Genomic DNA, 20271 nt, shown 5'->3' with positions numbered 1-20271 from the left:
CACTTGGACTTCAGAGCTAAAAAAACAAAGGGTTAAACAAACAAACCTAGCCCCTAAAAACAATGTTCCTGCTGTCACAGGAATACAATAGTAACACAAAAAAAAATCATAGTAGTAATACACAAGTTAATATTTTTAAAACCTAAATTCAATAATAAACATAACCAAGAATATCCCTCTACTTCTCTATATACATTATTGTCCATACCTCCATTTCCCATCCAGCAGGTTAAGGCTCCTTCCAAGATGGACTCAGATGTTACACAACTCTGCAACTTCCAATAAATGAATATGAAAATGGGCCAATGACATAGTTACAGGAGTTTACTAGAAATACATCTGCTGGCCGTCAGAGAGATTGGGTTTGCTTCCCAACCTTAGAAAATGCAGTAAACTAGGCATCTATTTTTGGCACTAATTTTTCAAAAATTAAAAAAAATAACATTTATTAAGAAAGGCTCCAAGTTAATCTCCTCTTCTTCCAATTAGTTTTTTATCAGAGTTTTTAGCACCACCAACTGGTTAAAAAGATCTACTACAAATGTGTTGGCTTAATCTATTTGGTTCATTAAGAGAGGATCATACATTTATTTCACATGTAATTTATAGTAAAGTAATTTATTTCAGTCACTAAATAAAATTAGAAATGCCTTTCTTTGTCAGTCAAATAAATAATACTCCACTCTTGCTTTTTCACATAAGGAGAAGGTATGTTTTGGTTAGTAAAAGTCATTAGAGAAAACTAAACATACCTACTAAAGCTAATTTGATTTATTCTACCCTACACTCAAACTCAAAAAGCAAAGACTCTGTACTACAATTAAAATTAGAAACTAAAAGAGCAAACTAAATGGTATCACATACTATGCTAGCCTACAGCATTTATACATTAATTTTATATAGTGTTTAGACATTAATTTAATTGGAAATAAAAATGATTGAGGAGTTAATTTCACATTTTAAAAAAATTTGAACCTTTTCCACCAAGATTCCTGTCTCAAAGATGGATGCTGCCATCCATCTGACACGTGAATATATATACCGCTATTTATCTCTCCTTCCTATTTAATTGAACCACACCTAACAATGGATACCAGTATAAAGAGAGCACAACTGAGCCCTTAGGGTATAAATCTGATTTCTTCACAATGAATTAATCTCTGAAAACAAGTATCCCTAAAGAAAAAAGTCTAATTTTTCCTCTAAAACAATCAATTTGTGGATACAAATTGTCTATGAAAAGTATATCCAGCCACTTGTTGTCATGAGAAATTTGTAACCTACAGAATGAATGGCACCAACACTATGACAAATCTGGTCATTGCAGAAACTTCTCTACTAGACAATGTAAAAGAGAGAAAGAAAAAGAAGGTTCCATCCACATAATCAAATTTGACTCTGATGGCAGGGTTCTGCTAAAAGCTTTCTGATACAGAGTTTAAAACTACTGTAATAATTTTGTGATAATAGCAGTTTAAATCTCTATACAAACTGTACTCAATTTCATATTTTTTAAAGCCTCCAAGTCTAAATCTGCAATTGAAAGCCAAGTAAAGAAGATAATTTGTAATAGGCCCAGAAAAAATTAAGGCCAACAGCTGCTCTACCCAATTTAACACATAATTTGAACATGCAAACTTTGATCAAATTAATTCTATTCCTTTGCTTATTGATTTGCTCATTTCATTCATTTGTTTTTTCTTGTATTTATTAAATACTCTCTCCTGCAAACATAGTTAAATTCCTGCAAGAAGAGAACAGGAGTGAGACTCTTCTTCTGCCCCTGCCTCTGCTTGGACAAGAGTCTCAATGTGCCATCTTCAAGGCAAAGAAGATTTCTATTTGAATTCAGGAATGGATTATGAGGAATCATAACAATAAGACTTGGGTTAAGCAAAGCATTTTGTAACTTTATTTTTATTTCTAAATATATCCTTTAACATGACTCTTGAATGATACTTAATGCTAAATTTGTTTCGACATTTTTGAGGGTATGATTGACAAGCAAAAAAGTGTACGTATTTAAGGTATATGGCATGTTGTTTTGATATAAGCATGCCTTGTGTAATGATTCCCACAATCAAGCTAATTAATATATCTATCACCTGACATCGTGTGTGGTAAGAACACTTGAGATCTATTCCCTTAGCAAATTTCAAGTACACATTATTATTATTACCTATAGTTACCATGCTGTACATTAGATCTGTAGAATTTATTCATCTTGTAACTGAAAGTTTATACCCTTTCACCAACATCTCCCCATTTCTCCCACTCCCTGGCAACCATCACTCTACTGCCCGTTTCTCCAAGTTTGACTAGTTTAGATTCACATATAAGCAACACCATGACATTTGTCTTTCTCTTTCTGACTTATTTCACTTAGCATAATGTCCTCCAAGTTCCTCCATGTTGTTGCAAATGGCACAATTTCCTTCTATTAATATTTTAAGGCTGAATAATATTCCATTGTACACATATACCATAATTTCTTTATCTATTCATGCCTTGGTGGACACTTAGGTTGTTTCCATATCTTGGTGATTGTGAATTGAATTCTGCAATTAACACGGGAGTGCATACATTTTATTTTAATTGTACGTTCGGTCTACCCAACCATTATTATTAGGTAGTGGTATTCCTAAATCAGAAGATAAAATTTTGAGGTGTGATAAAAACACTTAACCATTAACAAGTACCAGCAACATGATTATAATCAAATTAAAAGTTCTGATTATTTGTCAGTTTCCTATGACTTCTTTTCTTTGATCAAAAGATAAAATAATGGATAATTAAGTCCAGTTTGGCCTGAATTTAGCAATAGAGCAGTCTCAGCTTTATCTATAAAATGGGCAGAATATCAGTTGATGTGTAATCACTGTGAGGATTCAGTAAGGTAATATGTGGTAGGTGATCAATGAATGGGAAGCATTATCGCCGGCAGTGGACCAATGCAGCGGGATGAAAGCTGGGAAGGCCGAGACTCGAGGACAGGGTGCCCAAGCAGAGTGCTGAATGCCGTGAGAAGCTGACTATAAGGAACCCTGAGCAAAAGCACAAGGGATAACTGGAGGGACTTAGGTGGGGAGAGTAGCTTTCTAGGCTGAATTTCAGTATATCTGCAGGCAGGTGTAGAAACTATAAACAGGAGAGAGAATGGCTGATGGGGAAATGTTAAGACATTTCAGATCGGAAGATGGGGAAATCATGGGACCAGAACAAAAGAGAGGAATTAAAAAAAAAGAAGAGACCCCTTTTACTTAGAAATAAAATTGAAGGGAAATAAAAAACTTTGGAGGTGAAGAGGAGGCAGTAAAGGAAACTCAGGCAGAGGCCATGATCCTCTCCATGAAGAAGACAAAAGCAAGATCACCTGCAAAACACAGCAATGGGAAAGGTTTGGTACCATCATCACAGAGAACAAGGCCTTACAGAGAGAGTGAATAGATTTCATCTCATGTGACAGCCCTAATGAACTGGCCTGGGGTGTTATACGGAGTAGAACTCAGCTCAGCAGCAGAGTGCAGCCACAGGTAGAGGAGGGGTTGGTGACGGCATACACGTCAACTCCTTGCTATCCCTGTCACAGGGAATGGAAGACAGCAGAGTTAAAGTTCTCCTGGACAGCAATAAGGGCATTACATGACCTGAGTGACAGGCATACCAGACCTCAGCATGAAAAGGAAGGCTGTCTGGAATTACACAGGACCAGAGTGGGGAAACTGAGTACAGAAGGAAGATTCTGGTAGTCCAAACACTTTGGCCAGTAGGGACCACAGACTCTGCCTGAAATGTCAGCCTAGCTCACAGCAACCTCAGACTCCTGGGCTCAAGCAATCCTTCTGCCTCAGCCGCCCTAGAGACTGGGACTACAGGCACGTGCCACAATGCCTGGTTAATTTTTGAAAACAATCCAAATCAAATGTGGTCCCATTCTAGGATCAAGGCAGGCATCAGGGGATCTAAGCAAGAGGGTCCAGGAAGGTGGAGCAGAGTTCAGAGATCTCTCAGAGATTACTCTTGATGAGAGAGAGAGAGAGAAAGAGAGAGAAATTGATTGGGGATTTGCTTTTGTTTTTTTTTTTGGGGGGGGGGTAGAACATTGCAGAAAGAAGGCCAGTGGTAAGATCTCAGATTGGCAAAGAGCAGGCCCAAGTACCAGAGAACCAAGGGCTGGGTCAGAACCAAGGGCAGGGTCCTTGGACAGAGACCTGGGCCTCAAGTGAAGATAAGGAAGGGAAAGCTTGTCCTGCCTCTCCTTGGGTTGGCTTAGGAACCAAGTGAGTCTGAATCTACCAAGTGAGCCATCGGTAGGTTCAAGGGGTAAGACAGGCAGAGACAGGGAAAGAGCAGAAATTCAGAGGCATCTCACTAAGTCTGCAGTGGATTTAATCACTACTTTTCCCTGAGGCTCTCCAGTAGCAGGTTGCAACCAAGGAGAGAAGAAAAGCAGATAATGTGGACAAGCTAGAATTTATAAAATGCAATGCTGAATTCACAGTAACTGATTAAAAGGGTGTTACAAGTGAAACAAAGTCTAATCCTGCCTTATGAAGAGAAAATCATGAATTTAGTTTAGCACCCCTACCCCAGGTAAAATTATGATAAAATTTCATTTGACAATTTTAAATACCTTTTGCTTTGACAATTTATTTGGCAAATATTTTGGTATGGTGATATAATTCCATAGGCAAGATGCATAACACACAGGTTCCTATCAAAGCAATCAGAACTGGAATGGCTTCTACAGTTTCATGTGATAAAATGCTGCATCAGCTTCCTTTTGTACATTTTTTCAAATGAAATCTTAAGTATAACAATCCAAATCAAATCAATTTATATGAAAAGGGGAAAGCTATGTGTTAATAATTATGCAAGTAGTTTATCAAGAATGCTTTTTGGGCAGAATGAATATGCCTTGCTTGCTCATGTTTATGCTAGGCAATGTAGAGACACAAGTGTATGGTTCCTGCCTTCAGGACATTTATACTATTAAAAGAAGTGAGAGGCCAGGCGCGGTGGCTCACGCCTGTAATCCTAGCTCTCTGGGAGGCTTAGGTGGAAGGATTGCTTGAGCTCAGGAGTTCGAAACCAGCCTGAGCAAGAGCGAGACCCCATCTCTACTAAAAATAGAAAGAAATTATCTGGACAACTGAAAATATATAGAAAAAATTAGCCAGGCATTGTGGCACGTGCCTGTAGTCCCAGTCTCTAGGGCGGCTGAGGCAGAAGGATTGCTTGAGCCCAGGAGTCTGAGGTTGCTGTGAGCTAGGCTGACGTCACAGCACTCTAGCTCGGGCAACAGAGTGAGACTCTGTCTCAAAAAAAAAAAAAAAGAAGAAATGAGAAAGGAATATAACAGTGATTAAGAACACAAGCTTGAAAGTCAGGCTGCCTGGGTTTGAATCTTGGTTCCATCACTAACCGGCTGGTGGCCTTGAGCAAGTCCTTAGACCTCTCCTCTTTTTCTTCATCTGTAAAATAGGAACAGACAGAGCCTAACCCATGAGGTTGTGAGGATTCATTCAGCACAGTGCCTGGTACGTGGTAAATACTCAATAAATGTTAGTTGCCAGTGATGTTGTGGTTACTCTTGTTAGATACGTTAATGTGGCAAGTGCTATAAGAATTCTAAGGAAGAAGGAAGATATTCTGTGGTCTGGAGTGACAATGGAAGGCTACATAGAAGAGAGTGTTCAGCCAAGAAATGGAGATCATTTACATATGTGGATGGGGAAGTGGGGGGTGGGGGGTGGGGAGGAGAGAGAACAGAGAACCTGGCAGGAGCAGAAATTCTAGAAGAGAAATGAGACATGGTAAGTTGACCAGAATGGTGGAGTAGGATGTTTGATCTGGGAAATGCTGGGGATATACAAAAAAGGCACACCAATTTCTCTCTGTAGGGGCTTTGTATGTCAGGCTAAGGAAGCTAGACATTATCTGGTAGGCAATGAAAAGCTATTGAAGTCAGGAAGTAACATTAAAAAGTGATGATAATTTACTCTCGTTATCCAAAATTTAACTAGAAGAGTAGACCAGTGATTTTCAAACTTTAATGTGCATATGAATCACCCAGGAATTATATTAATATTAAGGTAAACATGTCTGATTCAGCACCTTTGGAGTGGAGCCTAAGATTGGACATGGCTAATAAGCTCCCCAGTGCTGATGCACCGGCTTTGGAGAACTCTGCGAATGACAAGGATGTATCTATTTAAGGTAGCCTGATGGAGAAGAATGACTGGGTAGGAGGTGGGTGAACAAGATGGCTAGACATAAGGTAGCAAACTCATAGTTTGGTATGTCACAGATTAAAATATAGTACCAGAAATCTTTGCTCCTGGTTTTAGGCTATATATAAGAAAGACAACAAAAACTTGGATGTAAATCTTAATTTTGAGCCTATTTTTTCATGACATTGAAGAAAATGTTAATTTAAATATCTCATAAAACATATTTTTTATTAAATACACATTTCTCTTATTTCATAAATATGACATATAATATTATCAAAAATTCCACCCAGAAGTTAGCTAGCTATTACAAAAGAAAAACATAAGAAATTGATTCCTTTTTCTAGAAAGGAAAATGGCATGAATACATTCATGACGTGTGGCTATTAATAACTTCAAGGATGACTGAAAGGGTTAGGAACATTTGGTCACAGAAAGAAACCATGGCAGCAGTTTCCTGTGTGACCACTGAATTAAAAGAAAAATAGCCCTCATGCTATTACAGCAAGAACAGCATATTCAACCACATATGCAGATGAGGAATTGGACAAGTTGACCAGAACACTTGTTATAGTGACATCTCAAAAACTAAACCCAGTTTTGGACACCTGTCAAACCCAGTAATTTCCTCTTGAGAACAGTCTTTGTCACACTGACAGACTACATCTTTATTCACGCTGTGGTGGATTCTGAATAATATCTGTGGTACACAGAGAAAATAAAGGAGACGGCCACGCCACTCTCCATGATAGATGACCCCACCATGGATTTCAGAGCTGGAGAAGCCTGCCAGATCACATAACACAACACCCTCATTTCTGAGATGAGGACACTGCAGTCCAGAGAGGTGCACTGATTTGTGGAAATAGGGCTCAGAGGCAGAGCTGGAACTAGAACTCAGGTCTCCTGATTCTCATCCCGGGGCCTGAATGGACTTGGCGACCTTAACATAGTGCCAGTGTGGCATTTTTGGAGTAAAACAAACAAACAAAACATAATGAAGAGCCTGTTCCCTACATAAGCCGCTCATTTGCATAAGATGTAGTCATCTATTCAAGACCTACAAAACTGTGCTATGAACTGCGGAGAGTGTGGTGATGAATATTCCGCTGTGCCTGCTCGTGTTAAGGTCACATCTAATACTGGAAATAATATATGGATACAAATGACTATGTAAAAGCATAAAGAAGATATTTATGACAGATTAGGTGTTCAAAGCAGAAGATGGAGACAATTTCCTTTTGGGGGGTTGGGAGGTGGGTGGCTAAGGTATAGGGTAGGACCAGCTTTCAAGATAAGAAATAACAGTGGGGTCTTGAAGGATGAGTAGAATTTCCATCTGGATTGGTTTAACATAAGAGAGGACTATAAAATCTGGGCATTCTAAAATGTAAAAGAGATTAAATATTCCTTCCAATCAAATAATATATCCTTCATAATTTGAACTTCATAAGTTAGCTTAACTGAAGACACCAAAATACACATTCTATTTGAAAATCTATGTAATGAAGTCATTACTCTTCTCTACTTGTTTCCTGGTCCAGTTTCTGAACTTCAATTTCTGTGTCACTATTTCTAAAGTTCACATTGCTAAAAGGACTATCCTCATATGCAAGCCAATAATTTTTGCCCACAGGCAAAATCAATTAAGAACCCTCTGGCATTTCTGTTAATTTTCTATAGAGATGGGGTCTCGCTGTGTTGCCAAGATTGGTCTCAAACTCCTGGCCTCAAGCAATCCTCCTGCCTTGGCCTCCCAAAGTGCTAGGATTACAGGCATGTACCACCACACTGGGCCTGGCATCTTCTTAAAATGACTAGAATATAATTATTTCTATAGCTGGATTTTAAAAGTACAGTTTTATTCTATATATCACATGTGGAAGTTCCTAGAAGTCCCTCAGAGAGGAGATTCTAAGGTGACTTTAAAAAGCCTGCACATATTCACACTCCGCATTCCATAAGCATGCACAAGAGGATAACCAGAAAAAGGAATCTTTGATGTTAAAATTTTGAAACCAAAAAAAAAAAATTGAGATTAAAAACTGTGGCATTACCACTGGAGAGGAGATGTAAAAATGCATAAAATAAAAATTGGAAACTTAAGAAGTCTACTTCTTTGGCCATGACACACAGCAGGAATAGCTGGTGACTCCTATCTATATATGGCTACAAAGAATGAGATATGATTTCTAATCTTTTTCACATTTTTCTATACACAGAAGCATGTAGATACTTACAGATCAATAATCATCTTCATCAAAATAGGTACTCACTATAACTGTGATCCTACTGTGGTCACATGACCATACACATAAGAGAATCATTCTGATGAACAAAATAATCACTGAGAAACTTTGTCTTGTTAGAGATGGTCCAAGAAAATGATATGTAACAAGTCGGCTGATGGCGGAAAGGAATTATAGGAAGCTAAAGAACACAGTGAGGAATAACATTTCAAAAGAGATGCAAATGATTTGAATAAGTAAATGGTATCTTAAATCACCTCCCGTTAGGCCCCTTGGCTCTGCAATACTCTTCCAATGAGCGCAACAGAAGAGCCTGTCAGTTCATTTTACCCAAGTTCATGACGACCCTTTCCTCTATAACAACTATGATATGAGGCATATATAATTTTTCTGCCAAGAGAATATCCATCACTCCCTTTTAAAATTGCATTCCTTATGTCCACTAACATTCCGACATTGAAAATATGTTATTCAACAAGTGATGACACTCTTATTTTCAACCAATTTTTAATACCCAAAAAAGGAGAGTTAAATGTTCTATGTACTTTGACCTTTCCCCATGTAATATGAAGAAAGGGATTCTTTTACCAAAAATATCAGGACATAACTTTGTCTCCAGTCATTGATTAGAGAGCATTTGGGGCCTCGATATTTCCACTTTATGTTAGTCTGTGGCAATCCGCCTGTGCACTCAGAATCTTGGACGTTGGGTCAGGGCATGGGCCTTCTGCACATTCACATTTCATTTCATGACTGGGAAGCAGCAGCAGCTTCCCAGAGCTTTCTGCCAACTGACAGGTGGTGGGAATGTACAAATAGCAGTGCTTACAATGAGATGGAGAAAGCTCCTAGGCATGGAGAAGTAAACATACCCATGCAGAGAAAAACGCCAGCCAGAAATACCACAGGGTGTTGATGGCGGGCAAAGTCAAGAAAGAACATTAAGCCAGCTCCCTGATGACAGCTGAAGCTAAATCATGAGCTGAAAATGTCCCCAAAATGAAACAGAAAGAGACTGTCAAAGATTAATTCACGAAAATCACATGTAGAAAGAGAAAATGAAAAGCAAAGCCACATGTGGCTATAAAGCTCCTAACTGCATTTGAAAGTATCCTTTCCTAGTTTTTAAGAAATAAATTCAGCCATGAAGAAAACCATGAGAATTTTACTGTCACTGGGTATTTGGAATAAGTGACAATGGACCAACAATTATTTATTAACTACAACACATAAGGCAACGTGGCAGGCACAGTGGAGATTTTAGATAAGTCCATAAATCCAAAGAGCTTGTAGTATTTTACGGAGATAATCATAAACATTGTATTTTTGTTTATCAAGTAAGTGATTAAAAAATATGTAACAATAAATACTATCAACATTTAGGGAAAGGAGATAAGACTGTTCAATGTAGAGGGGAAAAAACCTTTATTGAGCAGGACCTTAAGAGAAAGTTCAAATTTGGATAGGTAAGGAGCAGAAAGAGGCATTGTCAGGCAAGGGAAACAGACCACAGTATAAATGCACATCACATAATCAAAGAAAAAAGTATTATGCCAAGGGAAACACAGGAATTTGGGACTGTTGAAAGATGAGTTTGGAAAAGGGACCAGATGTCAGAGAACCAGCTTAAAGAGTTTTAACTTTACCCATTGGAGTCAATGAAGATTTCTGAACATTAAAAAAATAAAAGATAGCACTACAAAGTTTTCAATGAATTCTATTCATATTAAAGAGGAAAGATGTTTCTTATTTTAACCTTTAATTTCTAGAAACAGCCTATTATCTAACATCAATTCCATAGTACAAATAGTACTATTCAACTCTTATGTCTCTGAACCTCTGCCATTTTTAGTGGATAGAACAAAAAAATCTTCAAGAAAAGGAATTTCCTAAGAACTTCTGAGTAATAATGAAACATCTTTGATATAACCTCAGTACACAAACACACATAATTATGACTACCAGCTCTAAAAGAAAAGCAACATTATAAATTTCAAACACTCAAAGGAGTCTCAAATTTTGAAATCTAAATATTAAACATTTTATGATATCTTTAGAGATAATCAATGAGTATCAATTTTTTATTTTGATTTTTACATAAGATATCCTTTGGTTTATGAAAGTAATTTGTTCCTTATAACCCTCCCCTTGGTAGAAAACTTGCTTTTGTTAGTTTATTGATATATGTTAAAAGTTATAATTAGCTTCCCCTAAGCAATACCCATTTAAAAGTAAAATCTCAAAAATCATTGTTACCCCTAATAAACAAACACCTCTATAAAACAAGAGTTGAAAGCAGATATAGAAAGGCTTAGGGGAGATACTATAAAATAACAGGATACAGCACAATAACAAAAGGACATGAAATAAGAGCAGATATATTAAATGGTTCAAGAAAGAATGTGAGAGAAAAATAAAAACAAAACAGAAAAATAAAAAAGCCATTTTGGATACAGCGCAAAGGAGAATAAACATTGCTAAAAATTTACCAACAGTCATGGTGAGCAAAGCAAGCAATTAAAATAGAAATTAACAGAAAATTTAAAAGGACTTCCAACATAAGCAATTAGCATTCTCAAGAAAAGGAATGCGACTCAAAAATGTTAGCATTCAATCCATGATCTATTTTTACTCAAGTACAATGGCCCACATAAACATTTTTGAAGATGAAAGACAACAGAGAATACAGTTCTATAGTATCTATAGTGATAGTAAACATCACCAGAATACTGGGGCAATAATTCAGAAACCTTATAAAAGTATCTCATTTAGTTCTGGTAACACTCTCAGAATGAATGAATGATACACCAGTATTTCTATCAAGTTATAAAGTGAAATGATTCTTTGATGCCTTATGCCCAAGTCTCTTTTTTAAGATTGTTTTTATTGTTTAGTTGGTTTTATTGTTGTTGTCTGGTTTGGTTTGGTTTGTAAAATTAAAGCATAATAATGGCAAGCACTTCTGAAAGAGACTACTCTTGATCTTAAGAAATTTCTTTGGGAGGAATCTGGCAGTCTGAATTGAAGATTATAAAAACTTCTTCGGTCATTCGAACCACAGAGGACACTGGTTTAATTAGAATTCTCCCGCTCTGGTTTCCTTCTTGTAGTGCTTTTTAGAGATCAACTTTTTCTTCTGGGTAATTGTGGACCTGGGTAATGAACTCCACCGGTCAATTAAATCAAAAGCTACTCAAACCTCTCAAAAAGTGAATGTCTAACTTTATAAACATTACATAATTTTGCATCCCTAACAGCCTCAGCAGCTGATTTTCATTCTTTTATTCTTGAAAATTGTTTACACCATTGAAACAGGGATACGTATGTAAGTTAGACATCTCTGCTTCTTTGGCCTACTTCAATTGACATAAAAAGAAAATATTTTTCTCTCTTTTATGAGTTCACAATTTCAATTATTACCTTTTATTCATCATTTATTCTGGCTTAGGGATTATGGTGTTATAAAAATACAATTGAGAGTTCAAACAGGGTATGTTCAATCAACTAAAATGCCTTGTTTGGCTGTATATTGCAGTGGTCTCTAAACTCTTTTGATCATACAACCTGAGTAAGCACAAGATTTGTGGGCATACACTCCACGATGTGAATATATTTACTCCTAGATTATATTCACATATGAAAATAACAGAAATTTCTAAAGAATTCGATAAAGATAAAAATATTTTATTAATGGCAAATAACGTTTTGCTCTCACCAGAAATTATTAATAATATTTAACAAAAACAATGTGATTTAACAGATTTTATTATTTCTGAACATCTTGGTTCAATCTTACGTGACTGAGCAATTTAAAGTTCAATTTTTTTGATATATGGTTCCAACTCCTGTCAGTTACCTCATGAAAATACGTAGATCCAAATGGGAAAAGCTCATCATGCACTTGTACCCTCAGCTTTTAATACCATCCTCTGATAATACAAAGGCTCAGGGATTTTTAAATTTGTTTTGTTTTTAAAAATTGTTTTGTTGTGATTGCTAACTGATATTCAGCTAGCAAACGTCCATCTTTCCTGAGATCAATTAGTTGCTCTTGAAAAAGCTATTGAATTTTTAGGTTAAAAATTGTGTCCTAAAATCACTGCAACTTTGTGAGATATTTTTAGCCAGGTTAGGATATTCCATTTTCAACTTACTAAACATGCAGATGTGAAGAGTTTTAATAGATTACACACCTTATCATTTAAAATAAAATCATATTTTCAAACATCCATTTCAAAAATGCTCTCCCTGTAGCATTTCTTCCAAGAAGCAGTTACTTTTTCATTCATTGTTAAAACATTGCTTTTACCTTGAAGGGCTATATTTAAGTATATTTTTCAAACAATGAGGTAGCATCTACTAAAATCATTTAATACATAAAGGTAGCAAATCTAGACTTGTCTTTTTGTAAAAGGAAAATCAGTAATAATTTTTAGTTCCTTTGTTAAGAACAACCTCTGTGGTGTAGAAATATATTGATATTCATTACGCAGCTCATCAAAAAATATATGCAAAGACGCTACTGTATCTTAAAGAACTTGCTTTTACAAAATGCAACTAAGTAATGTCCTATAGCATTTTGTATACATCTGGCTTTTAACCTCTTTGCTCTTCTCCAATAGCTTGCTCAGTAGCTTGCTTGCACCAAATGAATTTCGTCTATGTCATTGTAAATGATAATGAGGGCTGATCCTTGTTCAAATAACCTGCTTGATAATTTCTATTGAGCAGGGCTGGCTTCTGGTCATATTTTACTAAATTACTTTTATCCCAAATGGGAATATATGCCAGATGTCCCCCAATATCCACTTTCTCTCCTTCCTCAGTATCAGAATCTCTATTAGTGGGCACATCACTGCCCAGAGCAAAGACTACATTTTCCAAACCCTTTTCCCCTTGCACCTATGCATGCCCTTGAAAAAGTTTTGGTCACTGAGATGTAAGTAGAAATAATATATAGCCTTAAAAGGAGGGACATATCTTCTGCTTCCTATCCTCCTAATTAGCTGGAATTCATATGTGATGGCTGAAACTGAAGCAACCATCTTCAAGAAAAGAGGGAACAGTCAGGTGTTGATGCAGCCAGAGCAACAAGGGGGATCCAGATCCTTCCTGACTGGGTTGTCCTCATTCAGCCCTGGGTGCCTATGTTTATGTGAAAAGAGAAATACATTTCTATCTTTTTGAGCTTCTGTTCTTTTGAGTTCTCTGGCTTTTGCTGGTGTACTGAATCCTAATTAATACACCTGATAACAGGGTTGATGAAGGGCACATGCTGGGAGTCGGAGACGAGACAGCTCTGCTGCGTTCTCACGTCAGCATGTGCTTGCACTATTAATATTACCTTCAATCTGCAGTTTCCTAACAGAAACTACTTTTAAACCACTTATCCATTTTGTCAGGATTAGTTCATAAGAACCACATAATATAATCTTTAAATCCACTTTATAGGTATGTGTGAACTGCAACATGTGTCCATAGCTCTGAAAGCAAATGAATGGGGGGGGCCACCATTAGGCAACTCCAACTCTTCTCTCCAGACAACCCAAGAATGACATGTAACCTGTGTTTGTCTGAAATATAGACTGTGCAAAGACACCACATCCATGCTAAATATTAACAAGCTTTGTTTTTTTCTTGGTGGATATATAAGTATCTGGAGAAGTTCTGCTTTCTTCCTGCTCCTCTCCTGCCCCTACTAACAGGTACTTTTATGACCTGCCTGGTGTGCAAGCACTCCACTCACTTTAGAGCCCACTGTCAAGATTGTGGATAGACTCACAGCTAACTAACTACATATCATAACACTATGCTACAGGACAAAAATGTTCCTCAGTGAAAAATCAGCATAAATAAGTGCTCTCCATAAAACCGAAACTTTGTAAAAGCAAATGGTAAATCAAAAGGTGAGTATACGTAAAGATTTTGATGACTTACCTGAATACTTCAAGGATAGTCCTTTCTGGTAATTTGGGAGCCACCTGCCTAAATGCTTTTTTGAAATCTTCCAAAGTTAAAAATCCACGATCTATTTGAAAACAAAATACAAAACATTCACTTATTTTTATAAATCCTATGAACCCTTAGTTCAGCCAGTTTTGTGTGAAACATTAATATATTATGAGAAAGGTAGTATTTTATAGTTCATTTTACATATAAGATAATCCAAGATTGTCTCATTCAATAATTTAAGAGTCTAGTAATACTCTTTCAGTAAAGTCCCAGCTGATCTTCTTTTAAAAATTTTTTAAATTAATTTATTTATTAGAGATGGGGTCTTGCTCTGTGCAGCGGTGCAATCATAGCTCACCGTAACCTCAAATTCCATGGGTCAAGCAATCCTCCCACCTTAGCCTCCCAATCCCAATTGATTTTGAAAATCATCTCCAGTCCTGTCATTTTGCTGATTCTGTAAGTCCTACGCGGGAAAGGACTATACAGAGACGTGCACTATAATAATAATCACATTAGGCTTTGAGTCTTTGTGAGCTGTCAAAACAATTCAGTCTTCAAAATTGACCTCTTTTCCTTGCTTGGTATTAAAATTATGATATATTAATATTTAGGGGAAAACCATAACATCAGCCAAGACACTGAACCTAGACTCTGCAACTCTTTTCATCCTGTGTGTGACCTGCGGGGCTTAGAGGGTGTGCAGCCACCCCTTTCAGACGTACTCTGGGTGAGAAAACAATTGCTCCAATCGTGTGGGTCAGAGCAGGAGTTGAAGAAGAAGCCACAGAGTGTCTCACTTCCTTAGGTGGCTTTGGCCTGTATCCCCACTTAGCCAGTCCTCTTGCTCCTTACAATAAAGGTAAAATATATAAGTCTATAGGTACAATATATAAGTGCAACTAAATAACTATAAATATTAGTTCATCCATGGTAAATGTCAAGAATTTAAGATCATGACAGAGAAAAAAATTACACCAACACCTAAGGTAACAGCTAATGAATATAGCAAAATAAACTTCCAAGTATATTGTATATTTAATTTACTGAGTATGTATTTCCATTACCAGTTCCTTAATAGCATTTTTATATTAAAAATACTTTAAACACATTAAAGACACTTACAGTGTACGTCAAAAGCTGTAAAGATGTGTCTTATTTCATTCCGATAGAGTTGAGCTTCCTTCTTTTTCCTTATGATATTTAAAAAACCCTCAAGTGATATACCTAAAAGTTGGGAAAAAACAATTTGCTAAAAATGGCTGCTTTCCTCTTTAAGAAAAAATAAAATAGAAATGAACAGTGATAAATATTACAAATAATCGAATTTTTTCTTAATTTTGGTGAACGACAATATTTACTCCTAAAAACCTATAAAATAAAACAGACATTTGCTAAATGCTAAGTAGACCCAACAGCAGCTATCAACAGTGAAAACAAAATACACTCTTAGGGTTCACTGAGCCTTTTCACAGGATAAAGAAATGGTGACCTTGAAAAAGTTTAATACTCTTCCCTCTAACAGATCTAATAGACAAGCATGAAACTACTTATTAAACAAGGTTTCATAATTTTCTTTCCTTATGCTTCTTTGATCCCTTTTTTCCTAGCCAGATGTCATTACAGCAGGTTTTTTTCCAACTGGGAGATCGGGTCAGAGAAGTAGTTTCTCAAAAGTCAATACCAATTGCGCACCACAGATAAAAGTGGAGAGAATATTACATAAACAATAGAGCTGGCACCATCCCCAGCCCTGGATACACCCCACAACGTGTTCGGCAGCCTCGGGCTCAGCTTCCTGCGACTCCAGTAATAAAAGAGCCCAGCATGATAATATGAGATTGGATACTGTGCTTACAATGTCTATTAAAATGAATTCTAATGTGATCTTTGTAGTAGGTTTAAAGAGCGAAGCCAAGAATTTAAACATTTTAGTGAACTGAGCCCTAAATATATAAAAAGAGTGGTTCATTTTTATAACTCAGGATTTCCATAAAAAATCATTATCACTCTGTTTTTAAAATAGCTCCCGATCATACAATAACCACATGCACACTTTTCCTTTTGGTGAGGCAACACTGAGCTGTGTATCTTTTCTAAAATAGTTCCAATAGCATAAAAAGTGTAGAAATAATTTTCTTAATTTCCCATGTCTTTCTTATTTGTAGTTAAAGATTTATAGACTTAAAAAATTCACTCTACGTTTTTAAATTATTCTTTTACAACTTTTTAGGACCTAATGTGGGCCAGGCACTGTATTAAGATAGAAGAGGAAGAGAACATACATGATTCTAGTCCCAAAGGAGCCACTTGTCTAGCAGGGGAGACAGTCATCACACGGGTTCAATTGCAAACATGCACATAATTGCAAACGATGGTGTGGGTGATGAAGGGAAAGACAGGAGGTTGTAAAGGAGAGTCAGTCACAGGAATCCTCTTGTAGGGTCAACTCTGATGAAGGAGAGATCTCTTAGAGGAGGAGATATTTAAGCTAAGACTTAAATCATGAGACAATACCAACAGGCTAAAAGATGTGAAGAGCATTGCAGGCAATGGAAAGAGCATGTGCTAAGGCCACAGGGTGGGAAAGTGGGAAAATGAAAACAGGCCACTGTGGCTGGAATGTCGTGAGCAAAAGAGAAAGAGCGCAACACAAGACAAGGTTGGAGATGGAGGCAGGGGCCAGAACTCACAGGCCCTTGTGGGTCACAATAATTTGGCTTTTAAGTTGCGACAGGAAGTCAACAGTCTGGATTGGGAAGTGATGTAAAAATCTGATTTAGATTTTTAAAAGATCTTTCTGCCTATTGTCTTGAAAAAAGGATTGGGGGAAGCAAAAAATGTAAGTTAGGAGCCTATTGGCAAGAGATGTGGTTGCCAGGGTGCTGGCAGTGGGAATGAGAGGAGTGGAAGTTTTCCAGATATATTTTAGAATCGAAATGACATAGCTTGATGAAGAATTAGATGTGGCGGGTGAGAAAGAAGGAGATGTCAAGAATAACCCATAGATTCTGGCTTGAGTACGAGGTGGTTCGAGGAGTCGCTTAAAGAGAGGAGAGTCTGTGGGAAGAGCAGGATTGGGGTGAGATGAAGAGGTGCCATTCGGAAGTGCAAAGTCTCCCGTGCTTCGTGCTTCGGAGACAACCAAGAGGAGAAGTCTAGAAGGCAGCTGGCTATATTGTAGGTGACAGGGCATACCTCCAGCACCTAGCAGAGGGCCAGGCAGGTGCTCAATAAATATGCAGACCCAACAGAAGCAATCAATAGTGAAAATGAAAGACATTTTTTGGGTTCACTTAGGGTTTAATTGTATTAAATTAGCATATGCAGCATTTCCCTAGTAGTTATTAAAGACAGGTATGGATGCAGCTCCATTTTCATCTCATCACCCTGTGGCCAGGGTGTGCATTCAGAACTGCTACCTGAGGTTAAAATAGAAGTCTAGCCATGCCATGTTCCCATAAGATTGTATCCATAACTTTAGTTTTATAAACACTAAAAGCTAATCAATTAAATAACATCTAGAGTAGTTGAAATTCTTGAATAATCTATTCACTGATGATGGCATGTCCTATGAGACCCTTCAGAACCCCGTACCACAGTCCACCTCTCTAGTCTCCCTAGCAAATTTCCTGGTGCTTCCCCAAGACAATAGGCCTTTTTGTACCCTATTCCTTTGCATGTATAAAACACATTACTTGGAATGATGCACTTTCTCCTTTTTTTCCTAGTAATTTATACATCCCCTTCCAGATGCAACTCAAGCATTATCTTCTCTTTGAAGGTGTCTCTGATTTCTCTATGACAGGACCCTTTTCTGTGACCCAAAAATCTTCTGTTCATAAGACAATTATAGAATCTATTAGGATCTATGGTAATTACTTGGCTGCATGTCTGCCTGAGACCTGCTGAGGGAAAGTACTGTACATTGGTCAAAATTTTATCCCCAGTGTTTGGCATGATGCCTAGCATGGAGTAGGTATTCATTACGTATTTGCTGAATAAGTAACATGCTATGAATAAATAATAACAAATAGGAAGGTGCTATATCTAGTTTTTAGCAAAAAGCACTAAAGCATGTGTGTATGTGCGTGTGTGTGCGTGTGTGTGTGTGTGTGTGTGTGTGTGTGTGTGTGTTTTCTGGAGAAGGGAGTCTTGCTGTCTTGCCCAGGCTTGAATGCAATGGCTATTTACAGATGTGATCATAGCTCACTGCGGCCTCGAACTCCTGACCTCAAGCTATCCTTCTGCCTCAGCCTTCCCAGTATCTGGGATTATAAGTGTGTGCCACCACACCAGGCTTAAAATGTGTGTTTTAAATAACCTTTTAACTCTGTAAATTAATGCCAAAAAGATCACTTTTTATTCACATAGCCAGCAAAATAAACCATTAGAAACTCCAATTTCTTGATACATATAATATAGTAAAAAAAAAAAAATTCAGAGAAAAAGGAAATGCATGCATAATATTTGCTCTTAAATTATCACTGCATCTGACTTAGACAAATGATGAGCGGAAAAAAACACAATTCCATGGTTCTTGTGTGATTAACAAGAAAAAAAAGCACACTAGTGGTGGTATCTTTAAAATTACATATTCAGATAACTCATCAGTATTTGAAGCTATAAAGTGTTCGGGTCTTTATTTCACAATCTTGTGGGATAAAAAATAAATGTTCTTTAGTTTTCAGTAGGGGAAAATGTCTGTGGATTTAAACTGTATGCTTATTACCACTTAAAAAGAGAAACAATCTAATAGCACAAATAACTCTGTATGTGTAATCAAGTTACTTCACACAATTTTCCCACAGAATCATATACCTTATCTTTTAAAGTCAATACTCTATGAGTCAAACTCATTGAGTATTTATTAAATTGTGAACACATCCCCTCCCTCTATGCCCTTAACTTGTGTTAGTCTTCCAAGGTAACATATACCCAAATACAAGCCCCTTTTCTATAATAAAAAGGATAGAGAAGCTTTCATTCAGCTTAGCTTTCATGTTGTAGTAATAAGATCACTTTCCAAAGCCAATACGTAATAATTTGCTATTCCTAGAGCTCTGCAGTGCAAACACATTAATGTAAGTTGTGTACATCCTGCTGCTCTTTAAATGGCCCAGAAATAGACTTCCTACTACTAGCTCCACCTGCTGTCAAAACATTGACACCTAAAATTACCACTTCACAAAGACTTTCAATAAATCTATTGAAATGCATTACCTGTGTCCTCTTCCACTAGTGAAAGAATATATTCAGAAAATTCTAATTTCAAATACAGTGTCGAGTCCTCTATGTACACTGTTCCACTAATAATAGTTACCTAAACACACTTTACTATAGTAACAAATTAGGATCACAACATCAGGAACCATGGAGATCTAGGTGTCTGTGTTCACTGTTAATATGTCTACAGAAGGTATTCAGAAATTGCCTGGGTAGTTAATTGGACTCTATCAGTAGTTTGCAGATATTTTTTAAGCTATAGGAAAAGTTCTTCTTTATGAAACAGGAAAGCCTGATGTGTAGAGGAGATGAAGACAGAGCTATTTGGTTTCAAGCAAGGTATGCTTCCCACCTTCCCTGTCCAGCAGTGCCCCTGAAGTATCCCCCACAGGACCCAGGATTAAGGGTGATGGCTTAAAGCCACTAGAACCAATGATCTTTACAAATTCTTCCTGACTCTGCAAGTCTGCATTTCACTGTACATTGGAAAACATCTCCTTGCATTTTATAAACAATCCTTGGCGAAATGGACTCTCTTTGTGTTCTATAATGTATATATGTTTTTCCTTTCTAAACTACTTAATCCATGTGATATAGATATGTCACATATA

The 20271-nt window shown here is 37.0% G+C and overlaps 1 protein-coding gene across 1 annotated transcript in view; it reads right to left on the bottom strand.

Moving 5' to 3' along the window:
- Positions 1 to 20271, bottom strand: part of EFCAB11 (EF-hand calcium binding domain 11) — a 150771-nt gene that overhangs the window by 112587 nt on the left and 17913 nt on the right. The window contains exons 4-5 of the mRNA XM_012640415.1: positions 15560 to 15661; positions 14420 to 14510 (exon numbers count right to left, since the gene is read on the bottom strand). Coding sequence (XP_012495869.1) covers positions 14420 to 14510; positions 15560 to 15661 — 193 coding nt within the window. The remainder of the gene's footprint in view (positions 1 to 14419; positions 14511 to 15559; positions 15662 to 20271) is intronic.

This window comes from Propithecus coquereli, unplaced genomic scaffold (assembly GCF_000956105.1).
Source record: "Propithecus coquereli isolate 6110/MARCELLA unplaced genomic scaffold, Pcoq_1.0 Scaffold152, whole genome shotgun sequence".
NCBI classification, from domain to species: domain Eukaryota; kingdom Metazoa; phylum Chordata; class Mammalia; order Primates; family Indriidae; genus Propithecus; species Propithecus coquereli.
The sequence above is the reverse complement of the archived record's forward strand: the minus strand, read 5'-3'. Positions and strand labels throughout refer to the sequence as shown.